The sequence below is a fragment of the Hydra vulgaris genome, chromosome 02 (assembly GCF_038396675.1).
Source record: "Hydra vulgaris chromosome 02, alternate assembly HydraT2T_AEP".
NCBI lineage: Eukaryota > Metazoa > Cnidaria > Hydrozoa > Anthoathecata > Hydridae > Hydra > Hydra vulgaris.
Genome location: NC_088921.1, coordinates 3,370,951 through 3,397,486, shown reverse-complemented (window position 1 = coordinate 3,397,486; position 26,536 = coordinate 3,370,951). Strand labels below are relative to the sequence as shown.

The 26,536-nt window shown below is 30.3% G+C and overlaps 1 protein-coding gene across 1 annotated transcript; it reads left to right on the top strand.

The window, feature by feature from the left end:
* The first annotated feature begins 10,331 nt into the window (after positions 1-10,331).
* LOC136075721 (E3 SUMO-protein ligase ZBED1-like) lies at positions 10,332-19,328 on the top strand. Its single transcript, XM_065789157.1, has 6 exons — positions 10,332-10,891; positions 11,330-11,569; positions 11,924-13,304; positions 15,128-15,220; positions 15,640-15,909; positions 19,269-19,328. Exons 1-6 carry the CDS (start codon positions 10,332-10,334, stop codon positions 19,326-19,328), a joined length of 2,604 nt encoding a protein of 867 aa, XP_065645229.1.
* Positions 19,329-26,536: the final 7,208 nt, after the last annotated feature.

Genomic DNA, 26,536 nt, shown 5'->3' with positions numbered 1-26,536 from the left:
CAAACCCAAACCCTCAGTAGTTGCGTATTGTGAAACCTGTAGCAACAACCATTTCAGAACAAAATCTCTAAAATCACGTGACAAAAGGTTTAAATTTAAAACAAGGTAACTACAGGATTTGTTCTATTTCAGGCAAGATTAACAATTCGAAATGTTAATCTAGGTACTTCGATCAAAATTTCAAATCAAATTTTATGTTAAAAAAATTAAATAGACAAAAAGAGCTCGATATTATCATTCCAAAAATACCTCTTATGTTAATATATCGGATAAAGAAAAATAGTTATAAGGTTTAAAAGAACCAAAATAAAATTCGTTAATGATATAAAATTTTCAGAAAATCGCGCTTTTATAAAAGAACGATAAAAAAAAATCGTTTACTTATTTCTTAAAACATGTGATTTCAAAGTGTGGCCAAAAACTAAAACTGAAGATAAACCAACCGAACTACGGCATAATAAAATTTTAAAATTAATTGTCTAGTAATGTTTTTATAATATCGTCTACTAATATATTAATTTTTAAAAAAAAATTTTACATGCAGTTTGTTTAAACGGTTTTCTCCCGGTTTGTTAAAACCGGGGAAAAAAATTGTAGTACGGCAATTTTAAAATAGAAAAAGTTTCGTCCCAGCCCTAAATATCCTTTTTAAAACATGCCATATATTTCAAATACTAACTAGATATCTACACCAATTACAACAAATTACAAGTTTATTCCAACCTCCGAGGGAATAAGATTTTACTTCAAATAACTTAATCTTTTTGAAAAATGACCTTTTACAAGTTAGGCGTCATCCATATATTACGTACGCAGCGAGGAGTAGGGGGGAGATGTCCTAAGTTGTTTAATTTGCGTATGTGGGGGTGGGTGGGGATGTTCAACAAATGTACGTACGCAAACTCAAAAAATTGAGGTGGCAGTTAACGTTCACTTGCTAATTAATAAAAAGTGATCGACGCCCACGTTAATGGCCTGCTAAGGTCATAGAAGTTGATCAGCGCAAAAAATGGAAAAACTAACAAAATTAATTCTAAATAATTTAACATTGATATTAACTTTATTAACACACTTTAAAACATTTATATAATTGTGGTTTTAATATTTTGAAATTTTAATTTTTGAAATAAAACCATAGTATACAGTACTATACTATGCGTGTACAAAAGCTTATAAAACAATATTAACATTTTATTTAGGGAGGGGTATATAAAAATGTATAAAGTGCAACAGCGGGGGAGGAGGGGGTCCAAATTTGGAGATTTTTGCGTACGTAATATATGGATGATCCCTTACTGGAAAATAATAAAAAAAGGTAGGGGGGAGAAGCGATAGCCCTCCTTCCTCAACTATATAAAAAGTCAACTTTTTCTATTTTAATTCCAATTCTTACTGCCACCCTTAATTTTTGTTTCCGCCCAACCCTTAACTTTTTTGAACTTTGTATATATATATATATACATATATGTTTTTTCGTCAGTGGTCTAGGTATGATATTTTAGAGAGAAGGGGTCAATTTTTAAAGGGAGGGGGTTTGGGGTGGAAACTTCATACACCCTCGTATATATGCTACATCTAACCGTCAATTTTCATTAACATAATATGGAATACACATTATCGTTAAACTTAAAATTGAAAATAACTTATTTTTAACAAATAAACAAAAACATATTTTAAAGATGATCAAAATATTCTATGAATAACATAAAATTTGTAAACAAAAATAAACCCATAAAAAACAGAAAAAAATCACATTACTGATACCTTTTAGAAGATTGAGAAACTTTTTTTCTAGATCATATACAATAAATTATGAAAAAAAAAAATGCTAAAAAGTATTTTATACTAAAAGAATGTTATAAAAATGCTATAAGACAGCTGGTAAACTCACATCTCCAAGAACAATGTCAGTAAGAAATTCTCGGATTAAAATGTTTGTTATACCACTATCATCTACATACAAAATATTTGCAAACTCTAAGGTTTTTTTAAAAGAAAAAGACATTATGGAACCACAACAAATTATGTCCTTTCCATCTACCTCCCAAATGTGGTTGATATCCATCCCCAAAATGTTAGAGTCTTTATTCAGCACGGCTAACGCAAATGTTTTCATTTTCTCTGAAAGAACAGAAAAAGCTATAGGTTCAAGACCATCATTAAGATCTGCGTTGATCAATCTTTCCATTTTCTTTCTTTCTAGTTTGTCTCTTTTCTGAGCTGTTTCTTGCTGATGCATATTTGCCACAGCTCTCATGCCTTCTTTTTGTGTTGATAAACACTTCCTGGTAACAGATCCCTGCTTTATAGCAAACGTTATAATTGCTTTCTGTTTAACTTCACTTTTTTCCAGTAGCCAATCCATTGTTTTATTAATTTTACTTTTTACTTTACTATCTAAAAAACCTGTTGTAGCATTAGGAGCCCTTTTGTTCTGAGAATCAACCATACCTAAAACTCTTTCACTGTGCATATTGTGCACTGGTGCTGAAGAAGCACTCTGTAAAATATCAGGAGTAGCATTGCTTAGATTACCTGTTAAATACTGTTTCAGTTGTCTCTCGAGCACAACAAGAAATCCTGATGCTAATGATTTTACAACATTTATAGATAACTCGTCAAAGTTTTCTTTTCTTAGGGAAGCAAGAATAACATTATCTGATAATACTTCAGCTCCAAAACAGTCAACTTTTGATGAAATAACTTGAAATGGGTCATCTCTAACAAGCTCAAGCCAGCTGAGACAAAGTTTCATGAGTGGGATCTGTAATTGTAAAATATTATTAAACAAACATTTTATAAGTTATATTTTTTAATATTATATAATACAGAATAACTTTTTAGGAATTTTAAAGGCACAGTGCTATTTTTTTTTTGGAGGTCTTTTTTATGTGACGCAGCCTAAAAATTGACTACAAAAAGTTCCTCCTAAAAACTGCAAGCCCGGGGCTAAAACCCCCTCACTTAATCCAGCACTGATATAATATATTATATTATAGACTATAATATAATATATTATATCAGTGCTGGATTAAGTGAGGGATATAATTTATAGTAATATTATATTTAGTTTCAATATAATGAACTATTTTATATTTTTTCATACTATTTCATTGTAATGAAATTAAATATTTCATATTATATATATATATATATATATATATATATATATATATATATATATATATATATATATATATATATATATATATATATATATATATATATATATATAACTACTTTTAATTTATTGTAAACTTAAAAAGTAAAGAATATTTTAATCAAAAGAAATACTATTTATATTATTTATTCCTACCATTTCCATGTGTGATCGATTATCCATGTTTTTATAAAATTAAGTCATCCAAGGCCCTGTGATTAGTTTGCCGTATAAACCTATAAAAATAAGACTTACTGTAAGACCTTTTTTTATTTCAATTTATGTAACATAACTAAATCACGTAACTAAAAATAAATATATACCTAAATATATATTCAGAATAAATGCTAGATAAAATGTATATATGAACTATAATAACTACCTAATATTCTTAACTGCATTATAATGCATGGGTTTTGAAAATCAACAAGAAGAGCAAGTCTAAGTCGTTTGGCTTTGCAATATTTTTTTAAATAAATAATAAGATTATCTCTCATCCAGTATACAGTTCCTGCAAGGTGGAAAAGTATGTGCAGTCTATTGCCAACATAACGCGCCATTGTACCAAGACGCAGTCCAATGCTAGTCAAAAATGTCTCAAAGCCTGCTGGATCGCCGATTTCATTTTGTATCTATAAAAAGAAACAAGTATCTATTTGTGACAAATGATCACAATTACAAAAATATAATTTATAAGAAATTTATAATTATTAAAGTACTCAAAAAAACTAAAAAACATTAAATACCTTAACTTTGATACTGCATATAGTAGGTTCGCAGCTCTACCCTCTGTACCATTAGTTTCACTTTTAATCCTTATCTTACTATCATATTGGTGCAGCAATGTGTGTGCCTTTGTTGCAAGTCCTTCAAGAGGGTGAACATTGCAATGGAGTGCTAAAAGTTGCTTCCCAAAAACTTGTATAATTATTTTAATGACTATTAAGCCTACTAGTGTAGAGTCTAAACGTGCTTTTTCTGCGGCCGTTCTTTTTGCAACAAAAGAAGAAGTCATCTGGACGATAAACTTTTGATGTGCTCTGCCTCCTCAAAATGTAATTAAAAATAATTAGAAAAAATTAGTTACGCATATTATATCTCTAAAAATAACGAATTCTTTATAATTTAATAAAATTTTCCTTAAATATTATGTTAAAATCTTTTAAAAACAGGTATTTCAAAATCCCGGAATTAATTCCGGCATCCCGAGATTAGGTAAATGTAATTTCAAAATCCCGGGATTGAAAATATAGCTTGTGATTACAAGACTAGGCAAGACTAACAAACTAGAAATGTCAAGTTTATCAGATATACTACTCAAAGACTTGCAAAATATATGCAAATCTTATTTTAGTTGAGAAAAATAAAACTTATATATAAAAACAAATAGAAACCTACCTAAACCCTCAGTTGATGCGTGTTCTTAAACCTGTAATAACAGTCATCACAGAATGACATCATCAAAACCACGTGACACAAATTTTAAATTAAAACTAGGATAACCGCTGGAACTATCAATTCTTTCACATTAAGTGTTTACTAGAAATGTCAAATTTATCAGAAAAACTACTCAAATCCAGCTAGCACACATACAATGATAAAACGTTACAACAATGTTGCGCGTTGCGTTGGTCCAACATAGTTGTTGACCCATTTCCGCCAACGTTTTTTTTATATCATTTTGGTTACAAATGCGACATCGCCAACAACCAAAAAACAACGTTGGCCCAAAATTAGTTTTGCGTAATATTTTACGTTGATTGAACATTGTATTTTATGTGTGCACCGCGTTATATTTTGCGGCCGTGGCGCAGTGGTTTGAGCGCTTAGTTTATAAGCAGTAGATCCAGGTTCAAAACGAGCTTTGGACATATTTTCGCGTCACAGTAAGGAAGGAGGCGTGAACTTTCTGGTTAAATGCACTTCCGCGGTGCTCTGTGACAAGACCGTTAGGTCTACTTGGGGCACTTAAAAAAATAAAAAATAAAAAAATATTTTACGATTGCGCGACATTATATTTCACTTTTATTGCAGTTAAAATTATTTGTTTTATATTTTAGTATAGTTATAAACATGTTAATTATATTTTTACGCACATATAATTGTTAATATATACTTATTTATTATTTTTATTGCTATTTTTTTTTTTGCCGACTAGAGACACCTGCTGCTGAAACCAGGCTTATACAGAACCCTAGAAGGCGGTATTATTAGGGAGCCGAAACACCGTATCATTATTTTATATTATTTATATTTACTATGTATATTTTATATTTAATATATACAATTAACCATACTTATTTCAACCATTTTGATAAATTAACGTTACTGATGGCCATTGTTACTTAAGATAAGGAGGCATCCATAAAGTACGTACGCAGTAAAACCACTGATTTAGGACTTCCGCCCCCCCCCTCCTTCTTCTTCCCCCGTGTACAAACCTGTACGCTATCGAAGACCCTCCTCCCCCTCCACACAAGTACGCATTATTTTTTTTTCAAAATAAAGCCCACCCTTCTTCCCTTTCCCCAACGCGTAAATATTTCAAAGCATTGAAAACAAAAAAAAAACTTTAGTTTATTTGACATTTCTTTGTACTTAATTTAAACTTAAAATGTTACCTAATGTTATTTAAATCTTCGAATGTTACAACATTTTAATATTTTAAGAGAAATGATAAAAACAGTTTGCGTACAGTAATTAAAAAAAAAAAGAATTCAAAAAAAGTTGGCTTTTATTTGACGTCTTTTTATTTCTTATCAAACTACCTATTATCAAAATACGCAAACATACGCAAGAAAGCAAGACGTGTTTTTACTAAAGGTCTGCGTCTCGAAATGATTTTATCGAAACTGTTTCGATTATCTCGATTCAATTGAGTATTTAATCGAATCGAAAGATTCGATTTATGGCGAGTTGTGTTCTCAGTATCGAAAAGCAGTTTCGAGACATGCTGAGTTATATTCTCGAAATCAATCGAGTAATCGATTGATTTCGATACGTTTCGAGACAAATCGAGAGATAACGATAATATAACTATTTTTTTTAAAAAATATACAAAACTTTTTGATGTTAATTTTTATTTGCGCATCTCTACTTTTACTTGCGCATTAACTTGCAAATTTGTTTTGATTTTAAAAATAAACAAAAAAAGTCAACTAAAGTTACATGTAAAAAGTTTCAATCAAATTTTAAAAGAGGATTTTTCATCTTAAAAGGTAAGAAATTAAATTTTATTACTTTATATTCATGTATTTTGTACTGCAATATAATCATATATTTTGTACTGCAAATGGTTATATACAAAAATTTTTGTATTTTTATATTTTAAGAAAGATATATTATGTGTTAGAGTACATATTATTGAATCATGATAGCTAATGTTGATAAGAGCAAACTATAGTAAAAAATACTAAAAATGTTGTGACATATTTTTCCATTTTTGACATATCCCATGGGAGAGATTTGAACTTTTCTTTGAACTTGCATTTGTGTGTAGTAGGAAAAACAATGATTTATGAATTTCATGTGTTTGTTTTATGAATTGTACTTAAGTTTTCAAAAAAATTTGTTGCTTATTTGTCAAAAAAAGATTAATTTAAGGTGGTACACCACCAAATATTCTAAATTCTTTAAAACTTGAAAAAAATAATCAATTTGATATTAATACAAATTTATAAAATGAGAATGCTTTTTTATACTTAACTTTATTTTGTCTCGCTTATTTTGCCTCGCTTATGTCAAAAAACCCATCTTTTTGATGGGTCTATTCAAAACACAATATCTTGAAATATTTTAATGCATAACCTATGAAATTTTTTGCACATGTTTTAGACATGTAAACTAAGGTAAAGACATAGGGATTTTAAGATTATTTCATTACATCAATTACTATTGAATTTCTTCTATAAAACAGTAAAAAAAAATTTTTTTTCAGGCCTAAAAATTAATAAATAAAGAGATTAGAGAATAATTATTAAACTTTGAAATGTCATTCCCTACAAAATAATATAATAAACATTTCCTGAAAAATTTAAGTGATTTGCTTTACTACTTCACAAGATATCATGTTTTCAATAACACCATGTTATTGAAATGTTTCAATAACACCATGTTTCAATAACACCATGTTACAATAACAAGCAAAAATCAAAAACAGAGAAAAACGCAAAAGAAGATTTAATAACAAAAAAAGTAAACTATAAAGTATGAAAAACTAACAAAATCCAGCAGAATAAGGTTAGCATGGTTCTAATTGAGCTTCCTTATCATTAAACCCTTTTTTTTGATGGCGCAACTTCTGTCGTTGGGATTTTGAAGTAAGTGAAGACTTAATTGTACATTTTTTAATTCTACATTTATCACGGTTAATCAATCTGATATGAGTAAAATGTCCAATCGTATTCCCAAATTTTGCAAAACACCAATAATTCCATGGGTACCTTCATTAAAATTGACAATTGCAGAATTTACTGACATTTCGATAATGTTTCTATTTACAAAAATGTGTTTGGGGCATCTTTTCCAGATTATAGCATTTAATGCCTCATTATTGTTTTGTGTTAGACCGTGTTGGCACTTTTTAAGTAGTTCTTCACTGCTTAAGTCTTTGAATACAGGAACAAGAATATTTTTTATTGCTAATGGCAAGCTTAGCTTGGGTTTATATGTTTTATGTCCACTTATATGGTCACGTTGCCATTTACACCAGCTGGCAATAGTTCATGGGCAAAATTGATGACGTATATTCATGTCTTTAATATCAGAGTTGTGAAAAAGCACTGCCCATACAGCCTTTTTCATTTGATATATATTACCTAAATTTTGTCTGATAGCCATTCCAAAATAATTTTGTAAAACGTTAAGTGCTTTATCGGTTAACCTCCCTTTTCCTGCTACTGGCTTTCCATCACACAATTTTTTTCTACATAGACGTTGACGCAGTGCGCGACCACGACTTCCTATCTTTCTTTGGATGTGCCCAATACATTCTGCTTTTTTGATCTCTATATCTTTGTATGGACATGAAGCTAATACTGCAGAATATGATGAGGTATCACCATCACCCAAATAACTAGTATATTGTAAGTTATATTTTTCGACAGACCGATGGAAAATAGTAATTGCACCTGCACCTTCCATAGCACCAGATGATCTTTGATGATTTGCAAGACATTTATGGTTGGCTTTCCAATCCTCATATTCTAGAGTTCCTTTTTTGTTTTTCCAATGAATACATCCTTTACAATGTTTTGACAACATAACAGCATCTATACATTTGCCTGTTAAAGTTGATATGGCTGTGACAACACCATTAAATGATGAGTGACCTCTTTTTTGCCACGTTCCATCAACTGAAACCTAACATTGAATTATATCATCATGTGAAGCATTATTATTAATCAAGTTTCTAGTTTCTAATGTTGCTTTGTTAGTAACCTGTTGAGCAAGAGTTTCATAAGCATTGTATAATTTTTTGTTAATTTTATCATATGCATTAGAGGTAATTGAAGGAATGTTCATTAGCTGGTGGTATAGTTTCATTGGTTCATAACCTTCACCTATTTCTCTAAATGCTAATACAGAAAGAATATTTATTTCATAGCTATCTCTTCCTACAGAATTGTTGAAAAGATTTGAAATAGGTCTTGAAGTTTGAAATGAATGACACCAATCACAGGAAGTACAGCAAAGTTCTAAGGTCAAACAAAGTCCCATTCTTTTATTAGGACAATTTTGTATGAAAATTGAAGAAAAGCAACTCGGACATTTCCTAACTTCGAGAATCATTAACCTCAAAGTTCATTATAAAGTTGAAATCATTATAAACAAGTTCTGGATTTTTCCTTGAAATAATTTTTTTTGCACTTGCTATTGTTGTAAAAGAATTTGGCTCTGGTGGTATAACTGTGCTCTGGCATTGAACTTTTTGTGCCTTGTGCTTTGGTAATGCCTTTTTTTCCTTCTAGCATATGATCTGGTCATTTTAAGACTAATAAGTTAAGAGAACCCAAGTCTTTTATTCAGAACAAATATTTTATTAATCAGTCACACTATAAACTTTTCAACAAATTAAGCAGCATTTGGCGATTTTGTTTTTAATTTATTTTGAGAAAGTAATAATGTAAAACCACTATTAAAGCTTATTTAAGCTTATGACTTATTAATTACAGAACAAACTAGAAATTGTGCAGTTGTGTTTATGGATGTTTTGCGTTGCTAAGGCCGTTGCTACGGAACTTTTTTTTAAAAAGTTACTTTTTCTCAATATCAAAAAAAAAAATTTGGCTAATAACTTTATATATTATTTATCTGCAATAAATTGCCTATCGAATGAGCTAAATATCAAAAATTTTATTTTTTTTTAAATTTTGAGAAAATATTTGGTGGTGTACCACCTTAATGGGAAATATTTGGTAGACTTAAGTATATGAATTGATTGGGGGGTAAATGTGAAGTAAGTTGCAACTTGCAAGGGTCTCAGTTTTTTAAAAATTTGGTTGTGTTAAGATCTTTGAAAAAAGTGGTTTTTTTTAACAATTTAAAAATTAAAAGATTAAAATGTCAAACAGTCGTTTTAGTGATATTATAATAACTCCACAAAATAGGGGACAATTGCGTGGAGAGGCTCTATTAATTTTGTCAGAATATCGATTGCATTTGTTGACACTTTATCCTAATGAAGCTGTGTTAATAGAACTTATTATCAGTAATCTAACAGATTATTTGTGGAATGATAATGAGTTTCTTCAGTTAAGATTGTGGATGGACCGTTTAAAAATAATCGCCAATGGATTTCAGGACATGTTTGTAGAAGCCAATGACAGATTGCATCTTATAAGTGAATAAAAATGTTTAGGATAATACAATGAAAAGTAAGTTAAAATTATAAAATAATGTTTTTGGGGTTGTATTTGATATTTATAAAATTGGAATTGCAAAAAGTAATTTACAAATATTTTTGTATTTCCTACGATACTTGTACTTTAATACGAATCTTTTAAAAGATTTCAATTTTTTGAAAAAGGGTTGGTAACTTGGTACTCATTGACTTTTTAAATTTTAATATATGTGAACGTCTAAGCTCTGAGAAAAAAATTAATTTTTCGGTTATTTTAAAGTTTTTTTTTAAATATTTCAATTTGAAATTGTCAACAAAGCTTCTATCAAGATGGTTCGACCGAAAGGGCCCATTTGGAAGTACTTCAACCAGGATATAAATGATGTTGATGGAAAAAGGATTGTTTATGCAAAGTGTAAACATTGTACTGTTAAAATCCAGACAAAACAAGGCAATACATCTGGAATGCGGCAGCACATGTGTAGACATCATCCAGTCCTATTTCGTGAGCTTGAAAAAACCAAGTTTCAGGACAAAGTAACCAGTGATGCGGCCTATGACGAACTGGGGCAAGTCTGCAGTCAAGATGACCAGTATGAAGCTCAAAGAGAGGCCTCAGATGCTAGAGATCCGGAAGTCTTGAACAGAAGTGTAAGAAAAAGAAAGCTCATATCTCCCTGCAAGGCAGAGCAAGAGAGACCCATGGACAAGTACAAGAAGTGGAAGCCACAGGATCCAGAGCAGTTGAGACAAGACCTGGAAATTACCAAAATGATTGCCCGGACCAATCTTCCTTTTTCTTTTGTGGAAACATATGGCTTTAGGGAATACGCTGCTTTTACCACTCCAAAGTATACCATCAAATCAGCCACAACTTATTCACGATCTAAGTAAGTTATAAAGTAAAATTGTGATATTTGAAGTGAAAAATATATTGTTTTTTAGTAGTTTTTACTTGGATTAAGCAAATATTGCAAATAATTTTTTTATATTATTTCCTTACTCGATTAAATCGAGATTTTTTGATGTATAAAGAGAAATTTCAAGACTTACTACTTTATTATTCCTTTAAAATATAATTTTCTATCACCTAACCGCTCAAATTTTTTTTGGTAATTGGTTTTTACTTGAATCAAGAAAATACCTCAGACATTTTCTTTTATATTTTCTTCTTAACTTATTAAATCAAGATTTTGCAATATATAATGAGAAATTTCAATACTTACTACTTTATTATTTCTTATTAGTATCATTTTCTATTACCTACCCGCTTAAATTTTTTTTGGTTATGTTTTCTTGTTTATTTAAAAATGTTTTTAATTTTTTAGATTGCCTCTGCTGTACAAAAATGTGAAAAGAGAGGTTAACCTGGTCTTGGATGATGAACTGGTTCATGCACCACAGTTTGGATTGTCTACTGATCTCTGGCAAAGTAGAAACAATGATCCTTATATGGCTGTGACTGTCCACTACATCAACTTGGAGTTTCAGCTGAAGATGTTTGTCATTGGAGCATTTCCATTTTCAGAGCGTTATACTGGAGAAACCATTGCCAACAAGCTTGACTTGTAAGTTAACAATATAAAAAAGATTTTTTTTAATTGGTACAGTAAAGTATACAAACTTTTTAAATATTTTTAGATTTTTTTAGATTTTTAGATATAAGACTAAACTTAAAGATGAGTGAAAAAGTAAAGAGACAGCTTGAAGCTAAAAAACAAGCTAATCTCTATTTTGTAGTTTAAAAAACTTAAATACAAATACATGGAATAGTATTACTAACCAAGAAACTTTTAATTCAATTAATTTAAAGGTATACTGAAATAAATCGAGAAATTTTGATATCTTGTGTTGTAAAACAAATTTTGTTTTTTTGTTGTTTGTTTTTATAATTAGTAAAAGTTTAAATTTGTTTTTTACAGCTTGGTCAGTACTTTTCCTGGAAATTCCGGAGCTGGCAACGTAGCTTGCACTCATGACAATGCATCCAACATGATTGCTGTAATTCCCAAGTGCAAAAATGTGAATCACTCACTTAGGTGTGCAGACCATCTTTTGAATCTTGCAGTCACAGACTCCATTGACAGTTGCAAGGAAGCTGAGTGCCTTAACCTTAGTGATGCCTTGGAAAGAGCTACAGCATTGGTTTCAAAATGCCACAAGTCATACCTGTGTGAAGCAAGGATTGAAAAAGAGGTCAAAGCTATGAAAGAAGATGATGAATTGGAAAACACTGATGACCTTGTCTATGTCAAATTGATAGCTCCAGCCAAGACACGATGGAATTCTCACTTCTTCATGTTGCAAAGCATTTATAGAATGCGTCGAGTTTTGCTGTCCATCAAGTACAGTGGCAATGATCCAACAAAAATGGCACATCTCATCCCAACTGAAGACGAGTTTGACTTGTTTGACGAAATTTTGCCTATGCTTGAGAGAATCAATGATGTTTCTCAAAGCTTTTCAGCTGAAAAAAGTGTGATCATTTGCAAAGTGATTGCTCACATTTATAGTCTCAAACACAGAGCTCAGCAAGCAGTACAGTCAGGAACTTTGTCATCAGTAGCTGAATACTTCTTCAAAAAGTTCATCAAAAACTTGATGATCCGATTTCCGGACAGTGGCACCAAAAACATTTTTTATGCTGTTGGCTGCATTTTGAACCCTCTTTATCAAGGCAACCCATTGAAAAAAATTGGTGGCTATGAAGCAGCCTATGATGCTTTAATTACCAAAAACTTCAGTCATAGAGAATGGTTGGCTTCTTTGGAATCGTCACGTAATAGTCCACCTGTTGACAATCCAGAATTGCAAGACATGGATGATCCTTTTTTTGAAATTATAAAAAAACCAGAATCAGAAGTAGAAGTATCTTCTACTGTTCCAGCCAAGTCCAAGATTCAAACTGAGTGGGAGATGTTTTCAGCAATGCCAGCTACCAAACAGCCAGTACTTGAATTTTGGCGGGACAATAAAGACAAATTTCCTCTGCTGTCTGAAGCAGCTCGCAAATTGCTGTGTATTCCCGCTTCATCTGCTCCATGTGAGCGAATTTTTAGTGCAGGTGGTAATATAGTCAGCGCAAAAAAAACAAAGCTCCAGCCAGAGAATGTGGAAAAATTGATTTACATTCAGCAAAACATTGACAGGATCACTTTTTATTCCTACTATTTGACAAACACAGTAGAACTTGCTGCTATGGCTGAAGAAGCTGAAAAAAGGTTGCCATCTCGGGCCATTTTTGAGCCAGAAACTAGCAGTCAAATATCTCGATCTGCATTGGACCGACTGTCTTCTCGAGAAGTCATCAACATTGGTGATGATGATGATGATGATGATGATGATGATGATGATGATGATGATGATGATGATGATGATGATGATGATGATGATGATGATGATGATGATGATGATGATGATGATGATGGTGATGATGATGATGATGATGATGATGATGATGATGATGATGATGATGATGATGATGATGATGATGATGATGATGATGATGATGATGATGATGATGATGTTGGTGATGTTCCACTAGACAGCTCACACTCTACTCAGTCTACTGCCACAATATTTGCTGGTCCTTCTCGCACACCAACTGCTGGCCCTTCTCATCCACCAACTCCAGGACGTTCATCATCTGACATTTAAATTTTTTGTTGACAATTTTGACAAGTTTTCTTAATTAATAAAATATCATTATGAATTTGATAACAGAGATTAATAAAATAACTTTTGTTTAAAGCACACAATTAGTTTTCTTTTTGGTTTCTTTTATTTCAAAGATTTAAAGTAAAATTATCAGAACTACTGGGCATTTCTAGATATGTATTGAAATGTATCGAAATAATATAAATTTTAAGAGTTTTTACTTTATTCTTTAGAACTAGCTTGTTTTGTAACTGTACAACTTTAAGCAAAAACTTTGCCAACAGAGGGTGTTACTATATTTAGATTATAAACTCAATGTCATTTTAAGATTTTTTTAGTCAGGTTATTGACTTTAATTGATCAGTTGCTTAAACTTATTATATTATAAATTTGTATTATAAATTTGTAAGTATTGAAATGCTGCATTATTTTTCGGAACATTTCAAATTTGAAAATTTTTGGAACTTTTAAACTATGAACAAAAACTTTGATAACAGATGGAATAACAATCTGTTGAATTTATAACTCAATAGCGTTTTATAAGTATAGAGAGTAAGAGGCTTGACATTGCTTATTTATTTGAAGATTCTTTTTCTTGACGCTTTGTAATTCTATTTTATAAATTTGTTTGATAAATTTCTTATATTATTATACTTGAAATGTCTTGTTATTTCTCGGAACTTTATAAATTTCTCGGAACTTTTTAACTATGAACAAAAACTTTGCCAACAGATGGTGTTAATATCTTTAAATATCATTACTCAATAGCATTTTATTAACAAACAATTTCAATTGTCAATTTCTTTCTTTGCATAGTATGATTGGTTGACAACGCTCTAACTCTAATATGTTATAACTTTGTATTAAAAATTTTGAAATCCAGAAATATGCAATTATTTCTCGGAACATTTTGACTTCTTAAGTTAACCAACAGATGGCGTTACTGTCTTTAGAAATAGAAACTAAAAATCAATGGCGTTTTATAATAACTTCAAGTAAAAACGTAAAATTTATTCTCATTTTTGGTTTTGGAAGTTTTGTACATCAAGACTACTTTTTATATAATTTTGTTTAATAAATTACTATTTTTAAATTTATAATACTCAATGGCGTTGTAAAGCTAATTAAAGTAAGGGAATAAAATAATTTTTAGCACTCTGAGTTTTCATTGTTGAAATCATCTTTACTTATATTATTACTTTGTTAAATAAAAGAATAATTCTTGAAATATCTTGTAATTTCTCGGAACTTTTTAAATTTCTCGGAACTTTTGAACAACAATTTTGTAACAGATGGCATTACTATCTTTAGATTTTAAAACTCAATGGCCTTTTATAAGCATAAAGAATAGGAGTCTTTTAATTTATGTTTCATGTCAGATGTTTTCTTGTCTGCATTGTTTCATAATACTGTTGTATTAATTTGTTTCATAAATTTTTGGCATAACTCTTAAAAATAATTGTTTTTAGGTTGGTGTTCCTGCAGATCATCTTGGTTCTTTTCCACTTACTGTTAAGTCTGTTTTTGAAAGGACTTGTCTTTGGACTTGCCCAATAAGAACAGTATTTTATTCTTGATATTCCTCGATATGTCTCGATTAGTATCGAATCGATTACATTTCGAATCGAAATATCAAAATTACTCGATATTGAATTAATTGTTATTTCAATTCCTTTTTTTTTCTCTCGATATCGAATCGATTGCCTGTTCGAAAAAAAATAAAATTCTCGATATCAAATCGAAATCATTTCGATTCAAAATCATTTCGAGATGCAGACCTTTAGTTTTTACAGGAAAATAAAAACTGATAATAAAATAATATATAAAGTTTTTTTATAATACGGTTTTTTATCAATAAAACGCTACTTGAAAAAGAATTGTCTATAAAACCAATACGGCACCACGATCAATCGAGGAGATGTTTAACTATTTAAAGTGTGATATTTATACTTTTGAAGAAAATTTTTTGAAAAATATTGAGGAAATTTGTTCTCATCCAAAAGACTTAGTTATATTAAATATGAGCCCAATCTCAGAAAACTCAATTGGAAACCTTCTAGAGCGATTATTTGCCGAAATTATTGAGACATTTTGTGCAAATGAATTTAGTGAGGTAAACAAAACGCTTGACCTTACAAATCCTGTTGAAAAGAATCTTCGTAAAAGATATAAAACAAGTTTATGTTTAGAAGATATTTATATACTCTCCATAACATTATGTGAAAAGCAATTTCACAAAGAAATTGTTAAGGTAATTGTCTCAACAAAGAATGCGGACACTCTGTCCAGTGATAAATTTTTAAGTAAATCAGTAAAAGAGTTGTTACATATTTCAAAAAAAATTTAAAGGAAAATAAAGAAATTAAAGAAGAACTCATACTGTTGAAAGAAAAAATAATTTTCCAAACTAAGATTATTAAAAACCTTAAGATAGAAAACAAACATTCGGAATTGGATATAAGTCTCTTACAGCCGTGTCAAATACTCATCCGGTCACCTTGGTTTTACATGGGATACAAAAAGTTCACCTTTTGCCTCACTTAATAGTTTAAACATTGATCACCGAATATCTAATTTCCGGGCAGTAATCCGAACTTTAATTCAATCAGGAATCCATTTTGCTCACCCAAACTCCATTGTCCAGCTATATAAAACTTTGGCTGTCCCAACACTAACATATGGTCTTGAGCTTTGTGAACATAATTAAAAGTAATACAAAAGCTTGATTTAGTTGAAAGAAACGCACTCAAAACACTCCTCAACGTTTCAAAACATAGCAAAAATTATATTCATCCCTTATTCTTTATTGAAGATATATCAATAACTATTCATCAAAAACAGCTCAAATTATTTATTTGCCTGATGAGCAATAAAATTACATTTGATATTATTAAGTCGCAGCCGGAAAACAAAACAGCCCCACAACCTTTTTTAGATAGTATCAAGGGTTTGTGTAATAAACATGAACTAAATCTGGAGAAAGTAATTCAAAGTAAAAAAAAAAAAAAAAATTATTAGCTTAAAAAATTTAGTTCCTGAAACGGATCTTCAAACTCTAAAATGTGTAGTTGAATGCTGAAACTCAAAAGAACAATGAACAATCTTCAAGGACATTCTTGAAAAAAATATTCCAAGGTGATAATGTTTAAAAGAAAATCTTGAAAAAAAAAATAATAATAGTAATAATAATAATTCAAGGATTTTTATAATTATCATGTATAAAACTCTAATTTACCTTGTATACTTGTATAGTGGATGTTTAATAAATATATAAATAAAATAAAATACCAACCAAATTACGTTGCGAATAATAAACAATATTATTTGTCGCACGATTTCTTTTTTCTCTCATTATTTATAAAAAAATTTTTAACTGTCAGAAAAAAAAGTACAATACTGATTTCTTACACATAAAAAAATTCAATGTTTTTCAATAAATATAAAAAGAAAAATCAAGTTTAGGAATGATAGTCAAACCGCTATCTTTAACACCCCTCACCCTTGGGTAAACCTCACTCCCCCATACCTGCGTACGTATTTTGTGAATGAATGGCTCTTAATGAACCTAATTAAAGATACATTAATCATGTTTGTTTTGCTTGTGCCTTGATATTTCAGATTTTTAAAATCATCAAAACCAAAGTTCTTGATGACTTTGAAAACCTTTTTATGATTTGTATTACAATTTTTAACTATTTTTATTCACAAAATAAGTCAATATCTGTTATTAACTATTTTTAATTTATACAATATATGATAAAAAAAAAACCTTATTAATAGTTTCATCATATCAGCATTATTTAAATTTCCAAATTTGACCAAGTGCTCTGTTTCTAATCAACAAACAATAGGAACCGGATCCCCTAAATATTATATAAATATAAATTTTATATAAACTTCTAAATTTTTTTTTCTGTAATTATATCTGATAAATTACTTTTTTAGTTGTCATGTAAAAAATGTTCTAACCTTGAACATTTATCAAAGCACTATTTTAACAAAATAAAGTTTTTAGAATACTAGGATCATCATATTACTAGTATCATGTAAGTTAATACAACACGCCCCGTGTCCTGCTGCTTTGTAAGATCACATTTATGGGCTAAAACTAGGAGTAAGAAACTCTGATTTAATATAATATAGAAACATTTATTCGTTGTTTATAAACATTTTACGACGTACTTGTTTTACAATTTTCATCAATAAAATTAAAAAAAAAAAATTAATAACGACAGGAGCAAGTAGAAGACAGAAGTCTCGTCACCAAGCCCCTATAGTGAGCGTAAAATATTTTTTACAAATTTCTCATTATATAAATTTACAAATACTCGTCATATTAAACAAGTTTTTGCATAATTACAACAAGAATACAATAAATTGCGAAAATTAAATAAATACATACAGTAAGAAATATTACAAGATTTTTTTTTCACTTAAAAATACAAAATTATGTTTTTTGTCTGTTAACTCTAGTAAATACTGTTTAACTATACTTTTAAAACAATTTATTGAAGTTATACTTTTCACATTTTCATTAAGAACTATGTTCCACAGACGAGGTCCTCTATATGAAATTGAGTCGACTTAGGTAAATTTAAATTATGGATGGAGTACCTCGTTAGGTATTTATGATTAATTTTTAGAAATCGGTTATTAAAGGATTTTGGAAGCATGTCATTTTGATATTTAAACATGAATAACAAGTTTTGGAACACGTTTAACTCATAGACATTTAGAGCTTTAATTTCCCGGAGTAACGGCATGAAGTGGGCGTATTTATGCACATAACATATAATTTTACTGGCTTGTTTTTGTTTAATATATATATTTTTCAATGCTGAATGGCAAGTACTTGCCCAAGCAATGTTACAATAGCTTATGTAGCTATGGATAAAAGAGTAACATAAGTCTATTAAATATTTTTTATTTAGTAGTTTTGTTTTATGCATAATGCCTATAACTTATGAAATTTTGTTTTCAACTAGCGTAATATGATTTTTCTAATTAAGATGTTCATCAAATATTATTCCTACGATTTTAAGTGATGAAACTCTGTTTACTAGAGTAAAAGCAGGTCAAACCGATCATACTATTTTTTCGATCACTGATCGAAAAATTTAAATAAAACCGGAACTGATAGGAATATTTAAAAATAAAAACACCAGAAGAAAGAGAATCATCTCCTCTATTCAAATGTGCCAAGATAAAATCCAATTCATTTTTCAGTCATTTTATTTTTATAAAAGTTTAAAAGAGAGTCGTAAAAATTTGCTTTTTTCTTTAATTTCCTATCGTAATAATTCGGAAACCATAATTCGTTTAATAATAATTTTACCTCTATCTTGTAGAAAATTACATAATTTTTTTTCGTTTTATAGTTAAATATTAGCCATAAAAGTAAGAAAAATTAATATTAAATTTTTTCTTTTAAAACCGATCATTCACATATTTACTTTAAATTCCTTTATTAAGTAGTATGTGAATTTTTAAATTAGGTACCACGGTGAATCAAATTATTGGATTTTCACATGTGTTAGTTCCGAGTTCTTCCTATATAAAGTTATTTTACAAAAATGACTCAATGTTGTTTATTAATTATTTACTTTCAAGACGACAACAAGTAAAAAGATATACAATGAAGAAGATATAGAAGCTGCGTTAATGGTATAAAAGTAAAAAATACTTCAATTAGAAAGGCTGCATTCAAATATGGCGTTCCATTCTCAACTCTAATAGGTCGCAAGAACAACAACAATGCTAGCTTTAAGGGATCAGGATCAACAACCGTACTCTCACAGCAAACAGAGTCAATTATGGTGCATGCGTTTAAGTTTCTATGTGATTGGGGTTATGGTTTAACACGAAATGATGTCATGGACTTACCTTCTTCGTACAAATCAATCAGGCATATATAAAAACGGCAGGCCTGGCAAAGACTGGTTTTGTGCATTTATAAACCGATGGTCTAAAGAAATTTCCACAAGAAAAGCTCACACTTTAGCATCTGCCAGAGCCGCTCCTTGTAATAATTATCAATAATTTCTTTATAAGAAATAATTGATAATTATTATGAAGTTGTCACTAAACAATTTCAATTGTCTTGGATAACTTCTGGTTGTCACATTTGGAATTGCAATGAAACGGATTTCTGTGGTGATCAAGGCAAAGCAACTGTAGTATGTCGATAGGTGCAAAGCGTGTTTTGAAACTCACTAATAACAATGAAAAAATCCATTATACAGTGAACAATTGCTGTAATACTGATGGATACTTTACATCACCATTCGTGGTATGCAAAGCAAAACGAAACTTTAGTGCTGAGTGGGCTTTAGGTGGTCCGACTGGCACCAAATATTCAATTTCTAAATCTGGTTGGATGGAGCATGACACATTTATTGAATGGTTGAAGGAAGTGTATATACCAGAATGTCAAGCTATTAGTGGTACTCATACTTTACATCTTGATGGACATACGTCTTACGTCAGTTTAGCAGCTGTATTGCTATGTCGGGAAAACAATATAATTTTGATTTGTCTATCAGCCCACTCATCTCACATTCTTCAGCCAACGGACAGAGGTGTCTATTGCCATGTTAAGCAAGTGTGGAAGGCAGTTCTTACCAAATATTAAAAAGACACAAAATGCAAAAACTTAGATAAAGAAAATTTTCTTACGTTGCTCAAACAGGTGTATGAGAGCGGCAAGTGTTTTACACGTTTGCACGCTATTACTGGTTTTGAATATACTGGGTTATTTCCACTTAACAAAAACAAAATCAATCAACAGGCATTAGCTATCTCCAAAACGTTTAATCAACCGACATCTTCAATGCCATTGCGAATAATAAAGTCTTTAGCATTATTTTTTGAACCAGAAGCAGCAGCTTCGAGGTTCGACAAGCATAGAGCACTATATGAGAGAATGAAAATCGAAATGGAAAATGAGCTAAAGAGTTTTTTTCAAGAAAAAAATCAGTCTCATGTAAAAAATTCGAGACAACCTAATATTTCAAAAATTGCTGGTCAATGTATTACAGAACATGGTGTTGCAAATCATCTCAAAAAAAGATAAAAAGAAGTTAAGCAACTCAAATTAGCTGAAAACAAGCTAAAAAGCGTAAAACCATCTGCAAACTCATAATACCATTGCCAAACTCTGCAGAAAAAGAAGTAACTCAAAATATAGAACCGATTACAACACCTTCAGCCAAAAGAAGAAAAGTTATTAACTGCAGAAAGTGTAAAAAGAAATTACATTCGGACATGATGTCATGCGAGAATCCAAATTGCAATACTTGGCTCCGCAACAAAACATGTTTGCCAAAAATTTTTGTAATGGGTTCAGTTTTTTTTGTTGTAAAAAATGTAAACCTTAAATCTTTTATTATTTCTGTGTGCTATATAAAAAATATATAGCGTATTTCTGTATGCTATATAAAAAATATATAAAAATATATACATTTACATATATAAAATGTTAAATTTATTAAATGTATTTTATAATGATCGGTTTTATCAGACTTTCTGCCAAAAGCGATCTTTTTTTTCTTCTAGTTTTCATATTTTCAAATACAATTAAAAAAAAAAATTTATAAATAATGTGCTTGTTGGTATTTTTTATCTTATTTTAAAAAAATAGTTTAAAAATTTTAAAAAATAATAAAGTTACTTGATTTTTATTGTTCGCTTTTATTCTATATTGTTATTTATTATTAGCGGAAGAAGTTGCAGAGGCAAGTCATCGGATTTAGATTAGTTTTACTGATATTCAAAGAGATTTTGTTTGATTTAAACCAGTCATTAAGGTTTTCCTGCTCACGATTTACAGTAAAGAAAATTGTTTTTATATTAGAATAGGTATAAAAAAAGTTAGTGTCATCAGCAATAAGAACAAAATTAAGTATGTGTCAAGATAGGTAGATATCATTTACAGAAATAGTAAGGGTCTAAGGATAGAGGCTTGAGGAACTTTGCAACTTATTGTTTTTAACTTTGTACACGTTGAACCATGAGATACTCCTTGTTTTCTATTTTAAGGTAACTTTGAAGCCATTTTAAATTGCTATTTATTACTCCATATGTTTCTAGTTTGTACAAGAAAATTTTATGATCAACAGTGTCAAAAGCTTTTGCCGAATCGATGAACAAGCCGAGAGTATAACTTTTTTTAGCAAACCAATCCAGAACTTGAATGGCTAAATCAGTTACTGCATGATGTGTTAAATGCCCATTTCGAAAACCAAACTGTTTGCTGAATAAGATATTATGTTTTTTAAGATAAATATACAGCCAGCTATACATTATACGCTCAAGCAACTCTGAAAAACAAGAAAGGATAGATATAGGTCTGTAGTTAGATGTTATAGAATCGTCGCCATTTTTGTATACAGGGACTACTCTTGCTATTTTTAATTGACAAGGAAAAATATCAGTTTCTATTGAAAGATTGAAGATAAACAAAAGTGGTAATTTAATAACATCAAAAACAGCTTTAACTTTAATAGCATCAAACCGGCACTTTTATTTATTTTTGGCGTATTAAAGGATGCCTGAAGTTCAATTAGAGACAGTTCCGACTTATTCATTACATAGTGAATTTTTTTATATAGGATTGGAATGTTTTATTTCCAGAAGTTATATCTGCTGCTAATTTTTTTCCTATGTTTATAAAAAATTAGTTGAAGTTTTCAGCTATTTCTTTCTTATCAGATATTTGTTTGTTCAAGTTTAGTTTTAATCTATTTGGAACAATGGTGTTTTTTTGTATTTGTTTTTTTCCTGTAACTTCTTTAATTACTTCCTATGTCTTTTTACTACTTCCTATTGAATTTACTTAAAATAGCACTGTCTTTGGCTCTTGGTTGAGTCAAGGCTAGAAATGGTGTCTAAAAAAAATACTCGTTTTTGGCAAATGTTAACTCCATCCAGCTACTGTTTCGTAGAAGGCTTCCTAAGCAAAGACATTAGGAGTAAGGAGAATCTGCTTACTCCTAAAGCCTTGCACCCTTTTCTTCATCTATTAGGCTGGTGTAGGTGTAAACCTGTGCAATATTATTTCATGCCAAGGATGATGAATCTCCTGTAAAATATCAGAGTATTAATGGTGCCATGAAATGGTGTCCCTGGTAGTGCTTTTGAAATTCCATTGTTGTGGCTACATAAGGAGTAAGGAGTTAACCCTTGGTTACAACTTTTGGTTAGTTATCAGGACTAAGGCAAATGCATATCTTATTGCTTGGGATGCTGTGCGCAATTGTTTAGGGTATCATGTTATATCTATGATTGTATCAAGTAACTCTTTAATTAATTACCTAGCTTTTATTTATTTTTTATCATTCTTCTTTTTTTAGGCTAATGTCTTTAGTCTCTCTGCTCCTTGGGCTGATTTCTTTTGTCTCTCAGCATATTTGTGCTGCTCCAAACTCCAAACTACTTTGTAAGCCCAAGAAGGTATAGAAGCATTTATTACTTCTACTTGGATTTTTATAAAGTGAGCATAAGGATCTACTCCGTCAGCTTGCCTAACATGGTGTAGCTGGAAAAGATAATTAAATCATTTCTTTTTAACCGTTGTATCAAAGTCATTCATGAAGGCTTGCAATCTTCATTTCCAGTTACTGCTGTGGTGCTGCAAGGCTCAGTCTTTGTTCCTGTGTTGTTTCTTATCTAAATTAATGATCTTTCAAACAATTTTTTATCTATAGTAGCACTATCTTTTATCTAAAGTAGATCTTAAATTTGATCTGTCATGCGCTACGCAGATTATTTAATACAAACACATACATACGCAACTCCGGGTAGTCAAGACAAAATAAAAAGAGACTAAACTAAAATATATTCTTGATTAATTCCTTTTGATGATATCCAATACAACAATCAATCTTACTCAATACTCGTCTATAAATGATTTTTTGTTTATTAAGTGTTTATTACCCAACAATCATACTACACTCTCCTTTTCTTCCTCTTCTATATATATATTTTTATATAACACATGTATCTCATTGACATCTAAATCTTTGTTTATACTTTCCTGTCTATATATATTCCTCAAAATCGCTTTATGGTTCATATATCCAAACGCTTCACTTAATTGGTTTGTTTTTAAACACTTTACGCGTTAATAGGCTTACTTTGTAACAGATCTCTTTTTTATAACAGCTTGAGGCTTACAGTGTCTAAGATTGAGGCTTAGAGTGGCTCAAGAATTTTAACATCAGCAAAACTTTGTTAATACTGCAAACAGTTATCACATATATATTAAACAATTATAACATAGTATTATTGACACTCCTATATTGATCAAAAGTAAATCTCTCACTGAATCCTCTGCTTTATATTTTCTTAGATTATCATTCACTTCTAAACTCTATATATGATGCTATATAAACAATCCATTACCAAGTTAGCACCTGCTGAAGTTTCTTCTCTTTATCATGTTCGCAATTAATCTTATACTAATTTCAATTTCTACCTCTACAAATCTTTTATTTGTCCCTGTTTAAAATACTGTTATCATTTTAAGGCCAGTGTTTCTAATGATGCTCAAAATCCTAATGATGTCCCAAAACTCATAGTAAATTTAATTGAATCTGCCAACCTTGACCCACTGTCTCATTGTAGTAATATTGCATCGCTTTTTTAATAGCAACTATGGTTGCTGCTTACATAAGTTATTATCTCTAAGTCCATCAACTCTTGCTTGACTCTTTATTCAGCAAAGTAGCATTCTTTTACTGTATCTGTTTCTTCATGCTCTAAAAAATTTTTATTTTTGTAGTTTCTTCCATCTTAATGTTTTCCAGACTTGTACAAACGACAACTTTACAAATCCTCTGTCAACTGTTTCATTGCAATATTCTTTTTTTCTAGTAGCTTCCAAGCTTTTCTGTTGCACAAAAAACCTGAAGCGAATAAGGAAGAGATTATACCATAGGTGAGCAATGTATGTTTTACTAGAAAAAGTTTGCAATACATATTTAATAAGTTGATTATTTGTAGCATTTTTAGCATCATTACTTTTTAACTTTATTATCTTATCAGTTTTTTAAACTTGGGTTTTTTTAATGCATGTTATTCGTAATTTGATGATATGATTATTTTTTTTTTTAACAATTAATTGGTAATTAATTAATTGGTAGCGCACTTTCCTCAGAAATAAAGGATCCTTGGTTCGAACCCCACCTCTGGGCACGTTTTGCAACATTGGTAAGCAACGAGGTGTGAACTTCCAATTAAATGCTTATCCGCGGTGGTCTGTAATAAGACCGTAAGGACTTCTTGGGATAACTAAGTAAAACTAAGATAAAAAAAAAAAAAAAGAATATTAAAGGAAATATACCTGTCTTTTTAAAAGCATCTACAATATAAGAAGATGTTATGGCTTTCAGAAAAGCAAGCCCTACAGATGAAGCCACTTGGTAAATTGTAAATTCCAGGAATATGGAACATCCATAAACCAATTACTGCATTATATGCAGTCTTAAATGGCCCCATAACTCCCACATCAAGTGGTTGTAACTTGTGCGTGGAATGAGGCGGTAATGGTCACTCCATGCTCCTTAGCTAAATTTAACACTGCTATAGATAAGTGAGCTTCGAAATAGTCATATATTAATAATGATGGATTTTCTTTCGTACTTGACGAGAACTTGATAAAGTGATTCAAAACATCTAAAAAAAGTTCACCGTTCATCCAGCCTGTTTTACATGCGAGTCCGAGAGATCCAGAAGTAGCTCCTGACAGCATATGCTCCTTGAAATGCACTGGAAGATATTTTCTAGAAGCACTGATTATTATACAAGTTGTAACAAGGGTTCCTCTTTCAGCACTTGTGACTTTGCAGACACCCTTCACACCTTTCTTTGCAAGAACCTAAATATTTAAATGTTTTATGTAAAAAATAAATTTGTCATGAAAAATATACTTATTATTGAAGATTAACATACCTTTTGTGGGTTCTGCACGGTACTAGTTCCAGTTTCATCAAGGTTAAAAATCCGAGTTGATTTGCAAATACTGGTGATCTAGCAAAAAGCTCTTTTAATTTATCAAAAAATATATTTACATTATGGGCATCAAATGATGTTGCCCTAGAGAGAGAACATCCTTCAGGTGTTCTAAGAGACAAATCTGGATGTTGCTTTCTAAAATTATTCATCCAATCAATACCTGCCATTGAGTCTTTGTGCCACCTCTGTGGAATACTAATTTTATTAATGGTTGCCATTTCAAAAGCTATATACCGACATTCTTTAATTAGAAAATATTCCTTTATTTTAATTCCTGTTTGTCTGTAAATATTATTTTAACATAATAATTCGGGGTAAGTCTTGTATTTTCATCCAGCAAAAAATTTTTCCAATAACGGCGAGGCGTTGGATAGGGTGTTTTGGAAGTTATTGCAGTTTCTCTAATACTTTTTCCTTTTTGGATTAAACGTAATGCATCTTTCATATCTTTACTGGAAGTTTTTGCTTTCGAAGTAGTTCTTTTATAGACTCGAGGCATTATAACATAAGGTAAAAATAAATGTAATGTTGCATACGAGTTTTCTAATGATTTACTAAGATATAAAACGTAAGTATGTTTTTACGCAGAAGTCAAAACTTTTTTAACGTGAAGTATTAGTGACCCGCGGTTCAATCCTACCGGTGAAGAAATGGCTCATTCCTCCCCAAGCTGTGCAACTAGATTAAAACATTAAATGTGCATTAAGTACGCGGTTTATGCATGTAAAATACTTTGTTCTAAAAACTGCTTTGTTTATTAGTAAATTTTCAACCACTAATGTCTCAAAACAGCCGGTATGCTCATTAAAGAAGTTTAAAAAAATACAAAAAATTTATTTTTGCACAGAAAAGAGTGGGTGACAACG